At 48.4% G+C, this 14,903-nt stretch overlaps 1 protein-coding gene across 11 annotated transcripts in view; it reads right to left on the minus strand.

The window, feature by feature from the left end:
* Window positions 1-14,903, minus strand: part of ITPR1 (inositol 1,4,5-trisphosphate receptor type 1) — a 163,756-nt gene that overhangs the window by 65,890 nt on the left and 82,963 nt on the right. For 8 of the 11 annotated variants that reach the window (XM_039378491.1, XM_039378490.1, XM_039378485.1 and 5 more), the window contains 7 exons: window positions 14,590-14,715; window positions 13,750-13,878; window positions 10,381-10,501; window positions 9,298-9,482; window positions 8,924-9,072; window positions 7,896-8,007; window positions 4,263-4,289 (listed from right to left, as the gene is read on the minus strand). In XM_039378491.1, the coding sequence (XP_039234425.1) occupies window positions 4,263-4,289; window positions 7,896-8,007; window positions 8,924-9,072; window positions 9,298-9,482; window positions 10,381-10,501; window positions 13,750-13,878; window positions 14,590-14,715 (849 nt within the window). The remainder of the gene's footprint in view (window positions 1-4,262; window positions 4,290-7,895; window positions 8,008-8,923; window positions 9,073-9,297; window positions 9,483-10,380; window positions 10,502-13,749; window positions 13,879-14,589; window positions 14,716-14,903) is intronic. The other 3 variants (XM_039378492.1, XM_039378488.1, XM_039378487.1) reach the window with 1 other exon arrangement.

Genomic DNA, 14,903 nt, shown 5'->3' on the forward strand with positions numbered 1-14,903 from the left:
GGACTGCAGGTGTATATTGCTGGATAAAGCTGCATCAAAAGTGTCAGTACTGAATAAAAACAGGTAAAACCCCAACATAACCCTAAAAAAAAAATAACTAATTACATGGGAAACTCCGTGTGCTTATAGAGTTTTGCTGGATTTGGCTGTTTTGGTGTTTGCCGGCCCCTGCCCCATCCCTGAGGGGTGGGGGGGAAGCAGCAGAGCACCCCTTTTTCACCCTGAAAGATGAAAGAGAGCTGCAGTGGGGTGGGATCAGCGCCGGGGAGCAGGAGCAGCCCCCGGGCTCGGCCGCTACCGGCCTGGGCAGCGCTCCAGGGCCGCGGTGCCCGTAAACATCCCCAGCGCCTTTATTGGCAATCGCCGCTGAAGGTCACACATCAGCAGCGGGCCCAAATTCCAGGAAAAAAACCCTCTTCTTATGTAACTGCCGCCTGAATGTTGGCAGGTGCCCAGCGGAACAGCTCACTGCAATGTGGCTGGGAGGGGAGAAAGGAGAAGGGAAAAAAAAAGAAAGAGGCAAAGTAGGCCATGAGGCGGCACATTCGGCATCCTGCGCGTGCCACCTGCAGGTCAGCGCCGAGCGCTCGGCGGGGCAGCAACCAGAGAGCCGGGTCTGCTCCAGGAACCGGCTGGTTTAGTACCCAAGGCTCGCACTGCAGGTGGAAACTGGGCCACGGTGTCCCCGGGCACGGAGCTGGGCCGAGGAGGACGGGTGGGAACAGATCCCAAACGCCTCGGCGGGGAGGGAGCGCTGCTGTGGAGCTGCCCTGGAGCCCAGGGAGCCCATGGTGAAGCCCATGGTGGAGCCCGTGGTGGAGCCCGTGGTGGAGCCCGTGGTGGAGCCCACCGGGGCAGCCCCGGGTGGGAAACATCAGGAAATCTGCATTTGCATCACGCCTGGACCTTTCAGCGGGCTGAGGGTTGAATTAGAAGTAAATGAAGCTGTTGTGTCTAATCGCAAGCAGGGTTTAGTTATTCCCGGTGTGAGAATAACACTCGAGGGCACTCAGGGAAAAATTTAACTCGGCCCTGAACCTCTTCCCTGTGACACCAGCACAGGAACAGCTCCACCAGGAACAGGATTACAGCAGTTCCAGCCCACTGAGGAGTCCATCAACACAGGCTCAGCCCGAGGGCTTTTAAGGACAACACACTGCCCTGCCCAGGGGGTTTCTACTTTATTACCTGACACCTGCACAGACCCAATGTCAGGCCCAGCTTACGGAGCTCTTCAGCTCCTGATGCCCACCTGATGCTCCAGGAGAGGCAAAGAAGAGCCCCAGTGCACCCCAAAAGCCAAGCTCTGAGCAGACAACCCACTAAGACCAGGACAGAACCAACACGGTTTCCAGTTTCCCACGGTTTTGTTCTCTCTCAAAACAAACCATGCTTCTCATCCATCTCTTAGGATACCTTTTCTCCTTTTTATTTTAATACCAGCCTTACACAGCCCCTATCCCAAAGGTCTGCACACCTTGACAAGTTTACAGGAACCTGAATGTTTGAAAATGCTGCAGGATGACTCTCATTCTTGGTGAATCCTAATTTCTGACCCCAGAAGAAAACCTTTTACGTAAATCCTGCCACAGCAGGATGGTGCAGAGTTCAAAACCAAAACACACGTACAGGAGCTTAAAGATGCTCTTTCTGTATTTCTGCTGGAGCAGTTCATGATCCTCAGATATAGCACATGGAACTGCACTACCCTTCCTCTTCCCTTGCACTCCACTCTTCCAGCACCCCAAAACCCCAAAGCTCAGCTCAGGTCACAGCATTCACCATCCTTCCTGCAGGGGATTTCCTCCCATCAGGGTGAATTCCAGCATTATTCACCCACTTCAAAGGGCACTCCCTTCTTCACTCACAGAAATGTTAAGGGGGGCTGGAACACCTATTTTCTATCATGACTTTCACTAACATCTCCTGGAATTTTTAATATCCTTTATTATTTGGACCCACTGCCCACTGGAATGACCTTACAGTACACAACTAAGACAAATAACCTGCATAAACAACCACATAAGTACCATGAAATCGTGTCATAAACAGCTACTTCAATAGAGTTTTTCCCCAAGGGAATAAGGAGAATTTCAACTGATCAAAACCATTAAGTTGTGCGTAGTTTGATACAAAAGAAAGTTAATAATTTCACTAATAATGGAGATTTTTGTATCCTTTGCCCTAAATGTGTATATAATTTCCAGGGCTGACAAGGGGAAAAAAATAAAAGCACAAAACCCCAGGATTTCTGAGAATTGCCAGTGGTTCAAACTCCAACTGAAACTCTTTCCCTGAGCAGTCAGTGCTCAGTGCTGATGGTTACACACACACCTGCTCCCTCCATGCACTTGCTCCATCAAGAAGCAATAAAATTCCTCCTTTGCAGCCTCCAGACCAAATCCTAAATTGCTCTGCACGCTCTGCCTGATTTATTGCAGGCAAACAGCCCATTACAGCCAGAAACCAAAGGGAAAAGTTTCATATTATGACTTAATTTGCAATTAAACAATTCAAGTTTCTCTCTGAAGTTTCTCCAAGCTAAAATTACATAGAGACATGTTATTTTGGGAAGCTGGAGCAGCACTTCATCCAAGGGGTCTGGCCTGATGGAAACATTTATGTGCCACAGGTTAAACCTTTCCAAACCAGAGTGAAGATTGGAGACACACCTGAGATGCCTCGTCACAGGTGAGAGGTGATGGCAGGGCAGGGAAGGAACTTGTACAACAAGAAATTTTGTCTTTCAGGCCAAAATCAGACTCTGCCTGAAACAAGTGATGGGAAACTCATGTCCTCACACATTCACTGGAGCTTCTGCTCCAGCCCAGAGAGGGATGACAGCGAGGGCACAGCAGGGCCTGTGCATCCCAACCAGAGATTCAGTCAAAAACAAACCAAAAAACCCACAACTCCAGTTTGTTCTTGTGAGGAATTCTGCTCCTCCCCTCCCCTAAAAGCCCTCCTGAACAGAAAAGACCCTCCAGCCCAACCCTGGGCCACATGGCCACTTTTTTTGTCTAGTCTTGTCACAAATAATTTGGATTTCAAACCCATTTCAACACACAAGGTCCCCAATATTATTTCATTTTCAGAAGGAAGTTTATCCAGTGAATTCAGGTGGTTAACATCAAAATTAAGTCCTACAGAAAGCAATTTATGGCCTATTTCATTATCTACTCCACTGAATAAAGAGCAGCAACGTTTTAAACGTTTTAAGTGGTTAAGCTTTGTTCCAAGTAAAAGGTTGGCTTGGGAAAGAATGCAGGAAACAAAGCACAGAGAGGGAAATATTTCTTTTTTCCGTGGTATTTCAGTAAAATAAGGTGCCAGTCAATCACTTTCTCAGTATTATACATTTATGCAAATTCCACACCCACACGAGGGTTTTTTTGAGCTGATGAGGAAGTTGCAGCAGCAGAGACAGCTCAGCTCCCTCCCTCCACCCCGAGCCCGTGCCCCGAGCAGACACACGGCTTTGCAGAGTCCTTAGAAAGCTGAATTTCAGTTAAAGTTTTCCCTCCAACAGGGCTCTTCTGCCCTTAGAGCAGCTCCATGCAGCACAAACACTGTGGCAGTGGCAGCTGAGGGCCCGGGTTGGATGGCAGGAAGCTTTTCACACAGAAATAGCTCCAGAAGTCACTAATTCCACGGGGTCACAGCACATGGTTTTTACAACCCTCCAACTGTCTGACGTGGCTTCACACACCAAACCCGACTGAGAAGGAACAGGAAGGGCAGTGAAAGGCTTTGGGGAACTGCATGACCGTCACCTTTTGGGTAAAACCACCACCACAGTGTCTGCACAAGGACCTGGCCCTCCCCAGGCCCACCTGCACCCAGGCTCTTCCAGCTTCTGCATGGATACCACCGAGCCTCAGTACTTGGTTTTCCAAATGAAAAGAAACATCCTGTTCACAAAGGACAAGGGAATGGGGGCCAAGTGCTAAATGCTGATGTTCAAATGGTGCTCATCCTCCAGATGTGATCCTAAACTTCACGGGACCTACCATGGCACCAGCTGACTGAAGGCTACCAAATATTCTAACTGCATTTGGACTAATATTCCAACTAATGACATATGGAATTAGTTATGGTAACTATTCCCAGTGTAGACACATGGTAGACTGAAAACTCCACTAATCCACTGACACAGGCACACAAACCAGAACGCTCAGGGCTGCAGACAGGACAGATCACAGGGCTACTGGTAAAACAAACACCATAGAAACAACACCGGAGAAAAGAAATAAAATTAAAACCTCAGCATTATCCAATTCAATGGTAATCTGCCGGGAAAGAAAGAAGGGGAAGAATTGAAAGCAAGGATTAGTAAGAGAAGTTACACATAAATTTCATGTTAGGCTCTTGTCAATCATTTAACACTTAAATGCTGCAAGCCAACACTATATTACACAGTGGGCATGAGGAACATCTGCCAGCGCCGGGTTAGGGAACAGACACTGCTGGGAATGCTGTGCCAGGGAGCTTGGGAGGCAGGATGTGCCCTGGCTTTGTTCCTGTGCCAAACCACGCGGGCTGGCTGACAGGGAGCCAAGGACTTCACCCCTGGGCACGGGAGACATCATGAGCAGAGCCGTGAGAGCAGCAGGAGGGCAGGGGCTGCATCTCCACTTCAGGCAGGAAAAATGGAGCTTTAAAATGTAGCCCTGCAGAGCTGAGGCAAGTCAGCTGGTAGGCACCCGGAGAGACGTGCATGAATGACATGTTTCAGCAAAGTAAAAAACTTGGGTCTAGCCTACACTGTCAGTGTAGTGCAGTTTTGTGCCTATTAAATACTGCACAGTCTGCTCCCCGTCACTGAGCCATCCTGAGCGTGTGCCAAGAGAGGAGTCTTCAGCAATATGTAAAATTTTTAAGCCTTCCCACAGGCTCCTGTACATCTGTGCTCTCCCCACGGGTTTTGCATGCTGCAGAGGAGCCCCAGCTGTGGGAGCAGGGCCCTCAGCACCGGAGCACAGGGCGTGTTCCCAGTGCTCCCTCCACGCCGTGCAGGGGGCCAGCAGGGCAAGGTCCTGCTTATCTGGGCTGGGAGATTAGGCAGGGCAGGAGGAGCACTGTCCTTATGTAATCCAGGGTGTTCCAGAGAGCACCACATGGGACTGCAGCAGAATCACAGGCCATGCCAAGACTTGCACAGCACTCTGCTGCTGAACACACTTTGGGGTGACCACTGTCAGCTCTGGCACACAGTGACAGGACATGGCGGGGGGGTCCCTCAAACTCAGAGGGAAGGGGTCGAGGAGATGTTGGGAAGAAATTCTTTACTCAGAGTGTGGTGAGGCCCTGGCACAGGTTGCCCAGAGAAGCTGTGGCTGCCCCATCCCTGGAAGTGTCCAAGGCCAGGCTGCACAGGGCTTGGAGTAACCTGGGAGAGTGGAAGGTGTCCCTGCCCATGGAAGGGAGTGGACTGCATGGGCTTTAAGGTCCCTTCCAACCCAGTCCATTCCATGATTCTGTGCCCAGCTGACCTATAAACTATACTGTTTATGAGATTAATATGCTGGTCACAAGGGTAAGTTTTGTCACCTTTATGTACAGAACCCACCTCCATGGAGGGACTCCAGAATTCAAAGTGGGTGCATGAGGGCTTTTTCCTTCCTTTTTTTTTTTTTTTTTTGTTACACTCCAGGATGATTTTAAAAACAAAAGGTATTGCCTTTTAGGTGGTGACTAAATTCAGTTCAGTGAGTCACGAGGGAGAATAAATCCGATTTCACTGCTCACAGCCAGACAGTAAAAGCTGTTCTACTACTACTCCCAGTCTATCCGTGAGCAATCAGCTGCTTTTTCAGACTCGGAAATCCACTTCACAGGCAGCACATTCTGATCCCTTATGTAACTGAGCTACTGCTTCAGGAGTTAATGCATTTGCCACAATTTGAAGATTTTTAGCATTTTGTGGGGTTCTCCATGGTCTGAATGGTGCATGGTAACTGCAGCTTCTAGAAACCCTGCTTTCCCCAAGTTGGGTGAATAAAGTCAAAGAACTCCTGAAAATTAATTTCCATTTAGGAAAATGTGAGTGGCAGACTGCATTTAAAAGGACAAAGCCCTCAGAGCTCTCATTTGGGTTTCACTGGTGTACAGTGTATATATGCTATACATCACCCACTGTTTTTATGGCTTAGGGTGACCTTGGACAGTGTCTCCTGGCTGTTTTTAACAGGAGAACGTGCACTGATGTGCTAATAAAGTGTAAAACATAGTCTACGGTTACACTTAATCTCTTACCCCCCCAGCCTTGGGCAAAAGGCACCATCAGCACTCTGCTCTCATCAGAGCATCCCCGAGCCCAGCTCCCCTGCCCAGGAGCACTGACAGCCAGGCAGCCCCTTCCAGCTCAGATGACTCAGTAAAGGGACCTCGAGGAGAGGACAGAAGGTCCCCACAGGGTTCTACCTCGTGCTGGGATGCCCCAGCACACGATTCTGCCCCTTCAGCAGAGAAGGACAAAGTGCTCAAAGCTGACACCTGCAGTTGCTGCCCTTCCTTGCTGACCCTGCTCCCCTCCTCATCCCACATGGATATGCTGCTTTCCTGCAGTTGATCAGGGCATTCCTGCAAGTCACTGAATTTATTCCACAACACTGCTACTGCAAAACGAAAAAATCCCCAGGCAGGAGCAGAGCTGAGCAGGATCTGGGCTGGGCTGGGCTCTGGCAGCAGAGGGGCAGCACGTGGGCAGAACGTTCCTGACAGGGCAGGGAGCACAGCCTAGGCCGTCCCAGCCCTTGGGGCATTTTCCTGGGAGTCTCCCGCTCCCTTGGCACTGCCACGTGCTCCCTGGGTGTGCTGGGTACCAGCCCACACACGTGCACGTGCACACCCGCATGTGCCAGGCTCCCTCCCGGGCCCTGGGCTCTGCCTCCCCCTGCTCTGGCACCACAGCACCGTGTTCTGCTCCTGCCTCCTCCTCCCTGCCAGCTGGGCTGGCTCACGTGGGACATCCCAGCTGGCCAGGACGCTGCAGGTTCCTCTGCCTGCAGAGCATCTCCCTCCCTCACGCTGCCACAAACAGTTATTGCTGTTGTGAAACTCTCATCTCTGAAGTTTTCACCCTTTTTTTTTGCTGTAAATCAAGCACTAGGCAACAACTCCAACCCCAACTGCACAGCAGAACTGGACATGAACAGCACCTGCTCTGGGTGCAGTGAGTGTCCTCCCACATCGCTGCTTCCCCCACTCCCACTTGCTCCCAGTACCTTCACTGGAGGGTGTACTCCCCTGTACCTACTCTGTGGCATGGGAAGAACCTCAGCTGATTAGAATTCCACGAGATAATCTCCAATTCCCAGTCTCAGCTGACTGTAGCAATGTCTAGATACACAAACATATGGGTGCATACACACTTTTCTGATGTAAATAAAGAACAGGTCTGTGCAAACAGAAGAATGTTCTTGTCAACCAAAGGAGTTGTATGCAGGAAAGGGAAAGAAAAAAAAATGGGTGGGTGTACAGATAGTTTCCATCTATAATTCACAACAAGATTACTCAGCTGTTTACAAATTAAAATGAATTACAAAATACCCTCTCTTGTTGTAAGGTTACAGGACCCGGTGAAGAGCCACCTAGACCCAGAAAGCAGATAAAGAGGTCACATCCTTCATAGAAAAGTAACAGAATTGATTTTTTGGATTGCCAGCAACTGCAGGAATTAGACCTAAACTTGCCAGGCTCACGTAGAAAAGCAACAGAAACAAGCTTAACTTCAAATATGATTTGAAAGGTATTAGTTGACTAAAAATGTTTTGTTCCTGCTCCAGCCCAGAAGTGCTTACACTCACAAAACAGCTGAAAGAGCAGGAATTTTATTTTCCTTTACTGAACAAAGACAGTGTTTAACACAGAGTGATGGATCATAAACACATTACCTTTTCTCCATAGCCTCTATCTTTGGTCATCATTTCCCTGAGCGTCTGTAGTACCTTAATACACAGTTTCTCCTCATTCTCCTCCAGTAGCTGTTTTGTGTGCTTAATTAACCTGAAAAAAGCAATCAACCACAGCTCAGGTTAGTGCTAATATTCTAAAAGCGGGGTAAGATATGCATGGTTATCTTAACTGGTTTATGCTGCAAGCAAGTTTTTTTATCATACCATTACACAACCACTTTGGGAGCATTCTCTCAACACCTGACCAGCTACCAGGGCAGCTGTGAAGGAACCTGCAGTCCCTGGGCAGGAGGAGAGCCAAAAACACCCTGTGACTACAGGTAGCAAGGAATCAGTGGGATTCAGGACCTGATGGTCCTCTAGAACAACCATTTAACAGTAAGAAAACTGTATCACATATAACAGTTTGGATAAAATACATATTGAGTGTCTTGGACAGTGCAACCCAAAATCCATCCCACCCAGCACTTGGGACTTAGTACTTAGTTTCTATAAACTCTGTGCATAACCCACCCTGTCAGGAGGTGATCAGAGAAGCTGGATCTGCTCAAATTGCCCTCTGAATAATCCTGTAACCTTTTCCTTTCTTTCCCTCTAACTGTGGGTGATGCACATGGTAACAACTGATCCTGATGTACTCCCCAAGCACCTCACAAACATTACTGGGGTGAGGGCAGGTATCAAATAACTGGGATTAGCTCAAAGCTGAACTCATTTATACCACTGCTCATGGCATTTGCATCCTGCAGTAAACAAGTATTTTTAAGCATTAGCTGTGACAGCACATCAAACAGTCTTCCCCTATTCCCACAGGCAACTTTTTCCCCTCCAAGGACAAACTGCATTTACCACATCACAAAATACTGTGTTTTACAAGTATTTCTAAGCATATCAAGTGTTTACCAAGCTGGACACGAGGGCCCTGTTCCACAGGGTACAGGAAAATTGGGGAAAAGCAAACTACAACAAAAATCCTCCCAACAAGCCGGAGTCCCAAGACAACTTACTTGCAAATGAAACCTCCACTTTCACATTTCCTCCTGGCATCCGTGTTCTCTGGGAAGAGCAGCTCAGGCCTGTGGAGCACATCTACCAGCACTGAGAGCTCTGCCTGCACGAGGGGACGCAGGCGATCCTCCAGGGCTGACACGATGTCCTGGAACACAACAAACATCACACACACACAGTTACAGGCAAGTTAATCTCACACACGAGGGAAGGACAAGAATCTTACAAGAAGAGGGACAGGACAATGAGGCCCATCCTGCCTGAATAAATGAAAGGCCTCAGGGTTTGGTCAGATGAGCCTTTCAGTTTTATTGTTTAATGGTTATCCTGAAGGAGAGGCAGTGTTCTCCCAGGGGAAGGGGTGTGTCAGCACCTGCAGCCTCTCGATGATGTTGCGGTAGTCCCTGGAGGCAGCGAGCACCGAGTCCCTGCGGGCAGCGTTCCTGGCAGTCATCCTCCAGTTCATGGCAGTCTTCTGCACAATGTTATGGGACTTCAGGAACAGATTGTTCACCTGGCTGTCCAAGTCCACAGGAATTGCAATCGCTCGGCTTTTGGCTGCAACAAGCGAAGTCAGTGAGAACTGAGATCTTCAGCCCATGAACCAACACGAGAACAAGACAAACCTCTACCTGCAACTCCTACAAACTCCTTCCTTCTACAATCTCTCCTAGACAGGGAGAAAGGAAATGTCCTCAAGTTGTACTAGGGGCAGGTTTACATTAGATATCAGGAAAAAGTTTTTCATGGAAAGGGTTGTCAAGCATCAGAACAGGCTGCCCAGGGAGGTGATGGAGTCACCACTCCTGGAAGGGTTCAAAAAACACGTGGGTGTGGCACTTGAGGACATGGTTTAGGGTGAACATGGTGGCGGTGCTGGTTGACAGCTGGACTTGGTGATCTCAGAGGTCTTTTCCAAACCTTAATGAATCCATGATTCTCTGAGTGCATTTTAACCAAGGCAGTGCTCGGTCCCTGTGCAGTGGGTCAGACCTGTGCAGGACTGTGGTTAAAGGCTTTCACACCTCAGAGCTGTTTACTGTCTCTCAAGTGTGGGAGGAGGAATCTGTCCCTACACACACACACTCCCAACAGCTCGTGCTGGCACACGTGTACACCCATCCAACAGAACCTGGCCTCATATCCAGTGCAACTTACTCCTCTTGATACTAAAAGTGGAGCAAATCACGGGGAGGAGTGGCACAAAATTATCTCCCTGCTGCAGAGTTTGGAGGCTGAACAGAGAGAGCACTTCATGTGACAGTCACACCACCTATTGCTCAACCACGACCATTTATCAACATAACCCTGGCTCTGTACACCTGGGCCACGACTTATCCACAGGTGACACCTGGGGGAAGGAAACTGCACTTTCCTCATGGAAGGACGACATGGAAGCAGCAAGTTCTGGATGACCACGCCTGAGCAGTTAGTTCTGCTCACGTTCACTTCTTACCTACATCTGAGAGGACCCGAATGCAGCTCTCCACAGAGGCCTTCTGGCTGGGCATCAGCCAGTTGCAGTGGTACACCCTGAACACCCCCTGCAGCAGCTGCACGAACACGGGCTGGCGAGTCTGCAACACAAGGGCAGAGAGAGTCAACCCCACCCTGCTGAGATGGGGCAGCACCACCTCGAGGGGACCCCAGTTCCCAGCTCCAGCTGGCACTCTCTGCACACCAGGCACTCCCAACTGGTCTGCAGCCACTTGCTGGGCAGCTCCAGGTTGTAGCCAGAGACCCTACGACACGATCACAACTGGGTGGGAAGGGTGGGAACCAGTGCTGGAAGGGAAACACGAAACAGGAGCTTCTACAGCATAAAGCCTCAGTAACTGAGGCTTGACTAAGCAAAGGAAATAAGCAGCCACCTTCATCTGTTTAATCAGGGCTATCAGCAACCCTGGCACACAGAGATCCTTGTTTTAGCACTGACCAGCAGCTGACTCAAGAGTCCACATGGAAATGGGACTTGGCTCCACGACAGTACAGCTCCAGAGTTGAAAACTCATCATTTCAAGCATTATTACCTGGTATCTAATTTACTAAGGAACCAGCTGTGTGTGTGTTATTTGGAACACAGGTAGTAGTTAGTGGCAAATGCTACAGACCAGCTAAAATCGAGGTGTGGTTCTCAGCCCTGAATTTCACCAGGTGATCTCCCACCACACACAGCTGAGCTGCTCCAACACACACATGCCCATGTTCTTTCATCTTTGCACCGGCCCAAAAACAGTGACCAAAATTCCCTGTTTGGTTTTGTACAGTGATTACCTAACAGAACAATTAATTTTACCTGTAGAGGAAAGAGTATTTTAAATATTTCAAACTGAAGGGAATACACCATGTCCCCGTGCCTAATAGCTATGGAATGCTTCTATCAGCTAAGGGAACTACACCACAGTGCAAAGACCACAAGACTTAGGAACCAGTGAAAAAATACCTCTTTTATTCTGGCCAACAGTAATTCCTGTTAGTAAGAAAGAAGTGGAGTTAGAGGAAAAAGAGAAATCTATTAGATAATTAAATCCATTAGATCAATTAATCAAACACCATTATGAAAGGTACAAAAGGAGAACAAAAATTCAAACCCCAAAAACTGCTAAGGGGCAAAGACATATTATCCTTTCTGGAATTAAGTCAAACACCAAAACCATGGCAGACAGCAGCATTCACCAAGGGCCCTGAAAATACCTGCATGTTTAGATTTAAACCACCCACATACTGCTTTCAGTTCAGGCTTAAAGACTTTTTGGTCTTAAAAAGCCTCCAAGATGTTTCATTTGCCTAAACTAGGTCAATAAATCAAACAGGAAATTTACTCCACGTTCCTCGTGTCTCCAACTCCACTTGGGAAGGAAAGCCTTGGGCAGCAGCAGCCTCAAGAGGCAAACAGGTGAAACAGGGCTTGTTAAAGAGGAGTTTTGGGCAGCTGTTCCCTGAAAAGACATTTCTGTTCTCCTAATTTGATATGCTTTGAACAGCATGACAGATGTACAAGGTGTTCCTTCAACGAGCAAGGCTGGCCCTGGCTCAAGGGAGGTACAATTTCAGTCAAGCCATGACATGAAGGAGCAGGAGACAAGAGGAGGCTTGCACAGGAAAGAACAGGATGACAAGGAGCAGCAGAAAGGACAGGGAGGGACTGGCCCAAAGCAGAGGGGCCACATCCCTCACCTCTGGGGACAGGGCACAGATTGGGCAGAGGGGCTGCAGCATCTCAGGTGGGAGGGAAAATCCCCCCTGGAGCAGGGATGGACACCAGCCAGGTGGTCCAACTGTCCACCTCAGGTGTTAGGATCCCTGGGGGTGGGCAAGAGACAGGCAAAAAAGGGAGAGAAACAACTTTTAACTTTGAGATGTAGAAGAAAGATGAATCTAGGACAAGAGACATCTATCAAGTGAGATGGGAAAAGAGGTGAGCTGAGTGACTTCATCCTGCTAGACAGAGGGGGAGATTGAGAAGCTAAGGAAAAACTGCTGATATAACATTAACAGATGGCTAAAATAGGATGGTAAAAAGAGTATTCAAATGGTGTATGCTCAGAGAAGACAACTCAGAGTAGGACAGCCCAGGTATATGGTACAGAGGGAAGAGAGAAGGGCAGAGCCCCAAGGACAAGGTTAATGATCTCGATTTCTCATTTCTTTGATGAACTTCCAACAAATGAGGGTGATACACAACAGCAGCTGAAATCACACGAGGAGCACATCAGCTGCTGCACTGCTCAGGTTTGGGTGAGGGGAGAGACAGCCCTAAGGAAGCTGCTCAGCCCCAACACTCGGAGAAGAGTTCCCAGGGTGACAAAACACTGGCACAGGTTGCCCAGAGAAGCTGTGGCTGCCCCATGCCTGGAAGTGTCCAAGGTCAGGTTGGAGCAACCTCGACTAGTGGAAGGTGTCCCTGCCCATGGCAGGGGGTGGGACTGGATGGGCTTTAAGGTCTCTCCCAGTCCAAACCATTCCGGGATTCCATAAAACCTGCAGTTTGCACTGCAAACATCTGCCTTTGGCACTACCAGGTTGCACCAAGTTTCAACAACTACCCCTCTCAAACTTGTGCCAGAGCTGCCAGGCACCTGCCCACTCCACCCACACTCCTCCCAGCAAGTTATTTATGAATAAAAGAACGATGTTATCTTTGTGCAAACACAAATATTAAGGCCACGTCCTGACAATGCTGTTCTGGTGTGGAAATCTCTGCCTTCTGCCACTGCACAAGAGTTCCAAGCTCCTCCTTCACATTTCCCCAACTTTTGAACAAGGAAAAAAAACTACTCAGCTTAGTGAGACAACTAGAGCTTCTGGATTCTTTTTGAATGTTCTTAAGGGAAATTAGCAGATTTTATAGAAATAGTCTTTCTTTAATCAATCATCTTGGCAAGCTCCGTAATGCAACACTCCTCCAGACATTTTCCAAAGCCTGGAAAGTTTGCCACCAAAGCTTGGGGCAACCTGGTCTAGTGGAAGGTGTCCCTGCCCATAGCACAGGATTGGACCTGGATGATCCTGAAGGTCCCTTCCAACCCAAACCATTCTGTGATTCTGTGACACACAAACTCTCTCCAAATGGCCTGTGTGGTGTTGGTAGCACAGAGCTGAATCCACTGATGAAGCAAAGCAACACTTCAACTTCTCTAGAAGAACTTGTACTCTGATCTACAAATCTTTCCATTTCTCCAGCGAAAGGTCACAAGGAACAGTCAGATACTTGTTCCCCCATCACAACACATGTTTCTTTTGACCTGGTAAACGGCACCCCAGTGGAATGAACAGAACTGCCTTGGCAGCATGTTTTCCCTTTTCTGTCTCTGCATTTTCCTACCTGCAGGGTTGTGCTCTGGTCAGAGAAGGGGGAGCTGAAGAAGGTGGTGACAATGCTCATCACGATCTCCGTCACGTACTTCTCCAGGATGGAGTCCGCGTGCTTCCTGTCGCTGGTGTTGTTACAGGCCTGCAGGACAAACCACCCTCAGCTCAGCAGCAGCTCACCAAGGCAGATCAACCACCCTTACAACTGGAATTCCTGGCTTCCCATTATTCCAGTCCCAGCAGTTCCCTGCCATGCTGGTGTTTGTGACACTGGAGCTCTGGACCTCCAGCACCCACAAGGGCAAAGCCAAGGGTGTCCCTGGTACAATGTGCTGGCACAGAGCACCTTCAGGGGGAGGGAGAGAACCACACTGCCTTGGAGGAGAGCAGGGGAAGGGTAGGGAGCACTGAGGTGTAATGCTTTCGTACGGGGAAATACTTGGAATCCCAGGCAAAAAGCCACAGGGCCGAATAAATGCCAGGCTTGGAAAAAATCTGTCCTGACCGGCCAAAAAATGTCGCTCAGGAAGGAGCTCAGCGATCCTGGCCAGAATAAGCAAACCAGGTGGCAGGACAGAAAAGGCACTGGACAAAGGAGCAGGGTGTGGGGCTTCACTGAGCTCTGGTTTGGTTGGGTTTTTTCTTTTAAAAAGGAAAATATTAATGTGTTCCATGGAATATGACTAATGGAATCCACAGGCATAAGGCAAAGAAGGCACACATAAATTTACAGGAACACAGAATTCAGGGAGCTTATTGCCTTGATGCACTGGTATGTTTTATTCTTACTGTTGTATATTAAATAGGCTCTTTTGAGCTTTCTGAATTCAGTTCCTTGGTACAGACACATTACCCGACAGATGTCAACCAGGAAGTTCTCAAACAGCTTCCACATGTGATTACTGGTGTAAATCTCTTTCATTTCTACTTCTGTGTCCACGTAGCAGTGGTTCAAGAAGTTGATGTAGGCTATTTTGACCTAAAAGCAGAGGAAAAAATTAATAAAGCATAAAAAGCTGAATGGTGGTACGGATGAATATAATGTCACATTAAAACTGCTACGTAAATAATCTGGAATTCCACTTCCTTTTATTTAACCACTGGTGAAATTTAATGCCATGAATAGCAAGACACCATCCAATAAAAAACCTCCAGGATAACTGCAGA

Source organism: Pipra filicauda, unplaced genomic scaffold (genome assembly GCF_003945595.2).
Source record: "Pipra filicauda isolate LSUMZ 115617 unplaced genomic scaffold, ASM394559v2 scaffold139_size1960392_pilon, whole genome shotgun sequence".
Lineage (NCBI taxonomy): Eukaryota > Metazoa > Chordata > Aves > Passeriformes > Pipridae > Pipra > Pipra filicauda.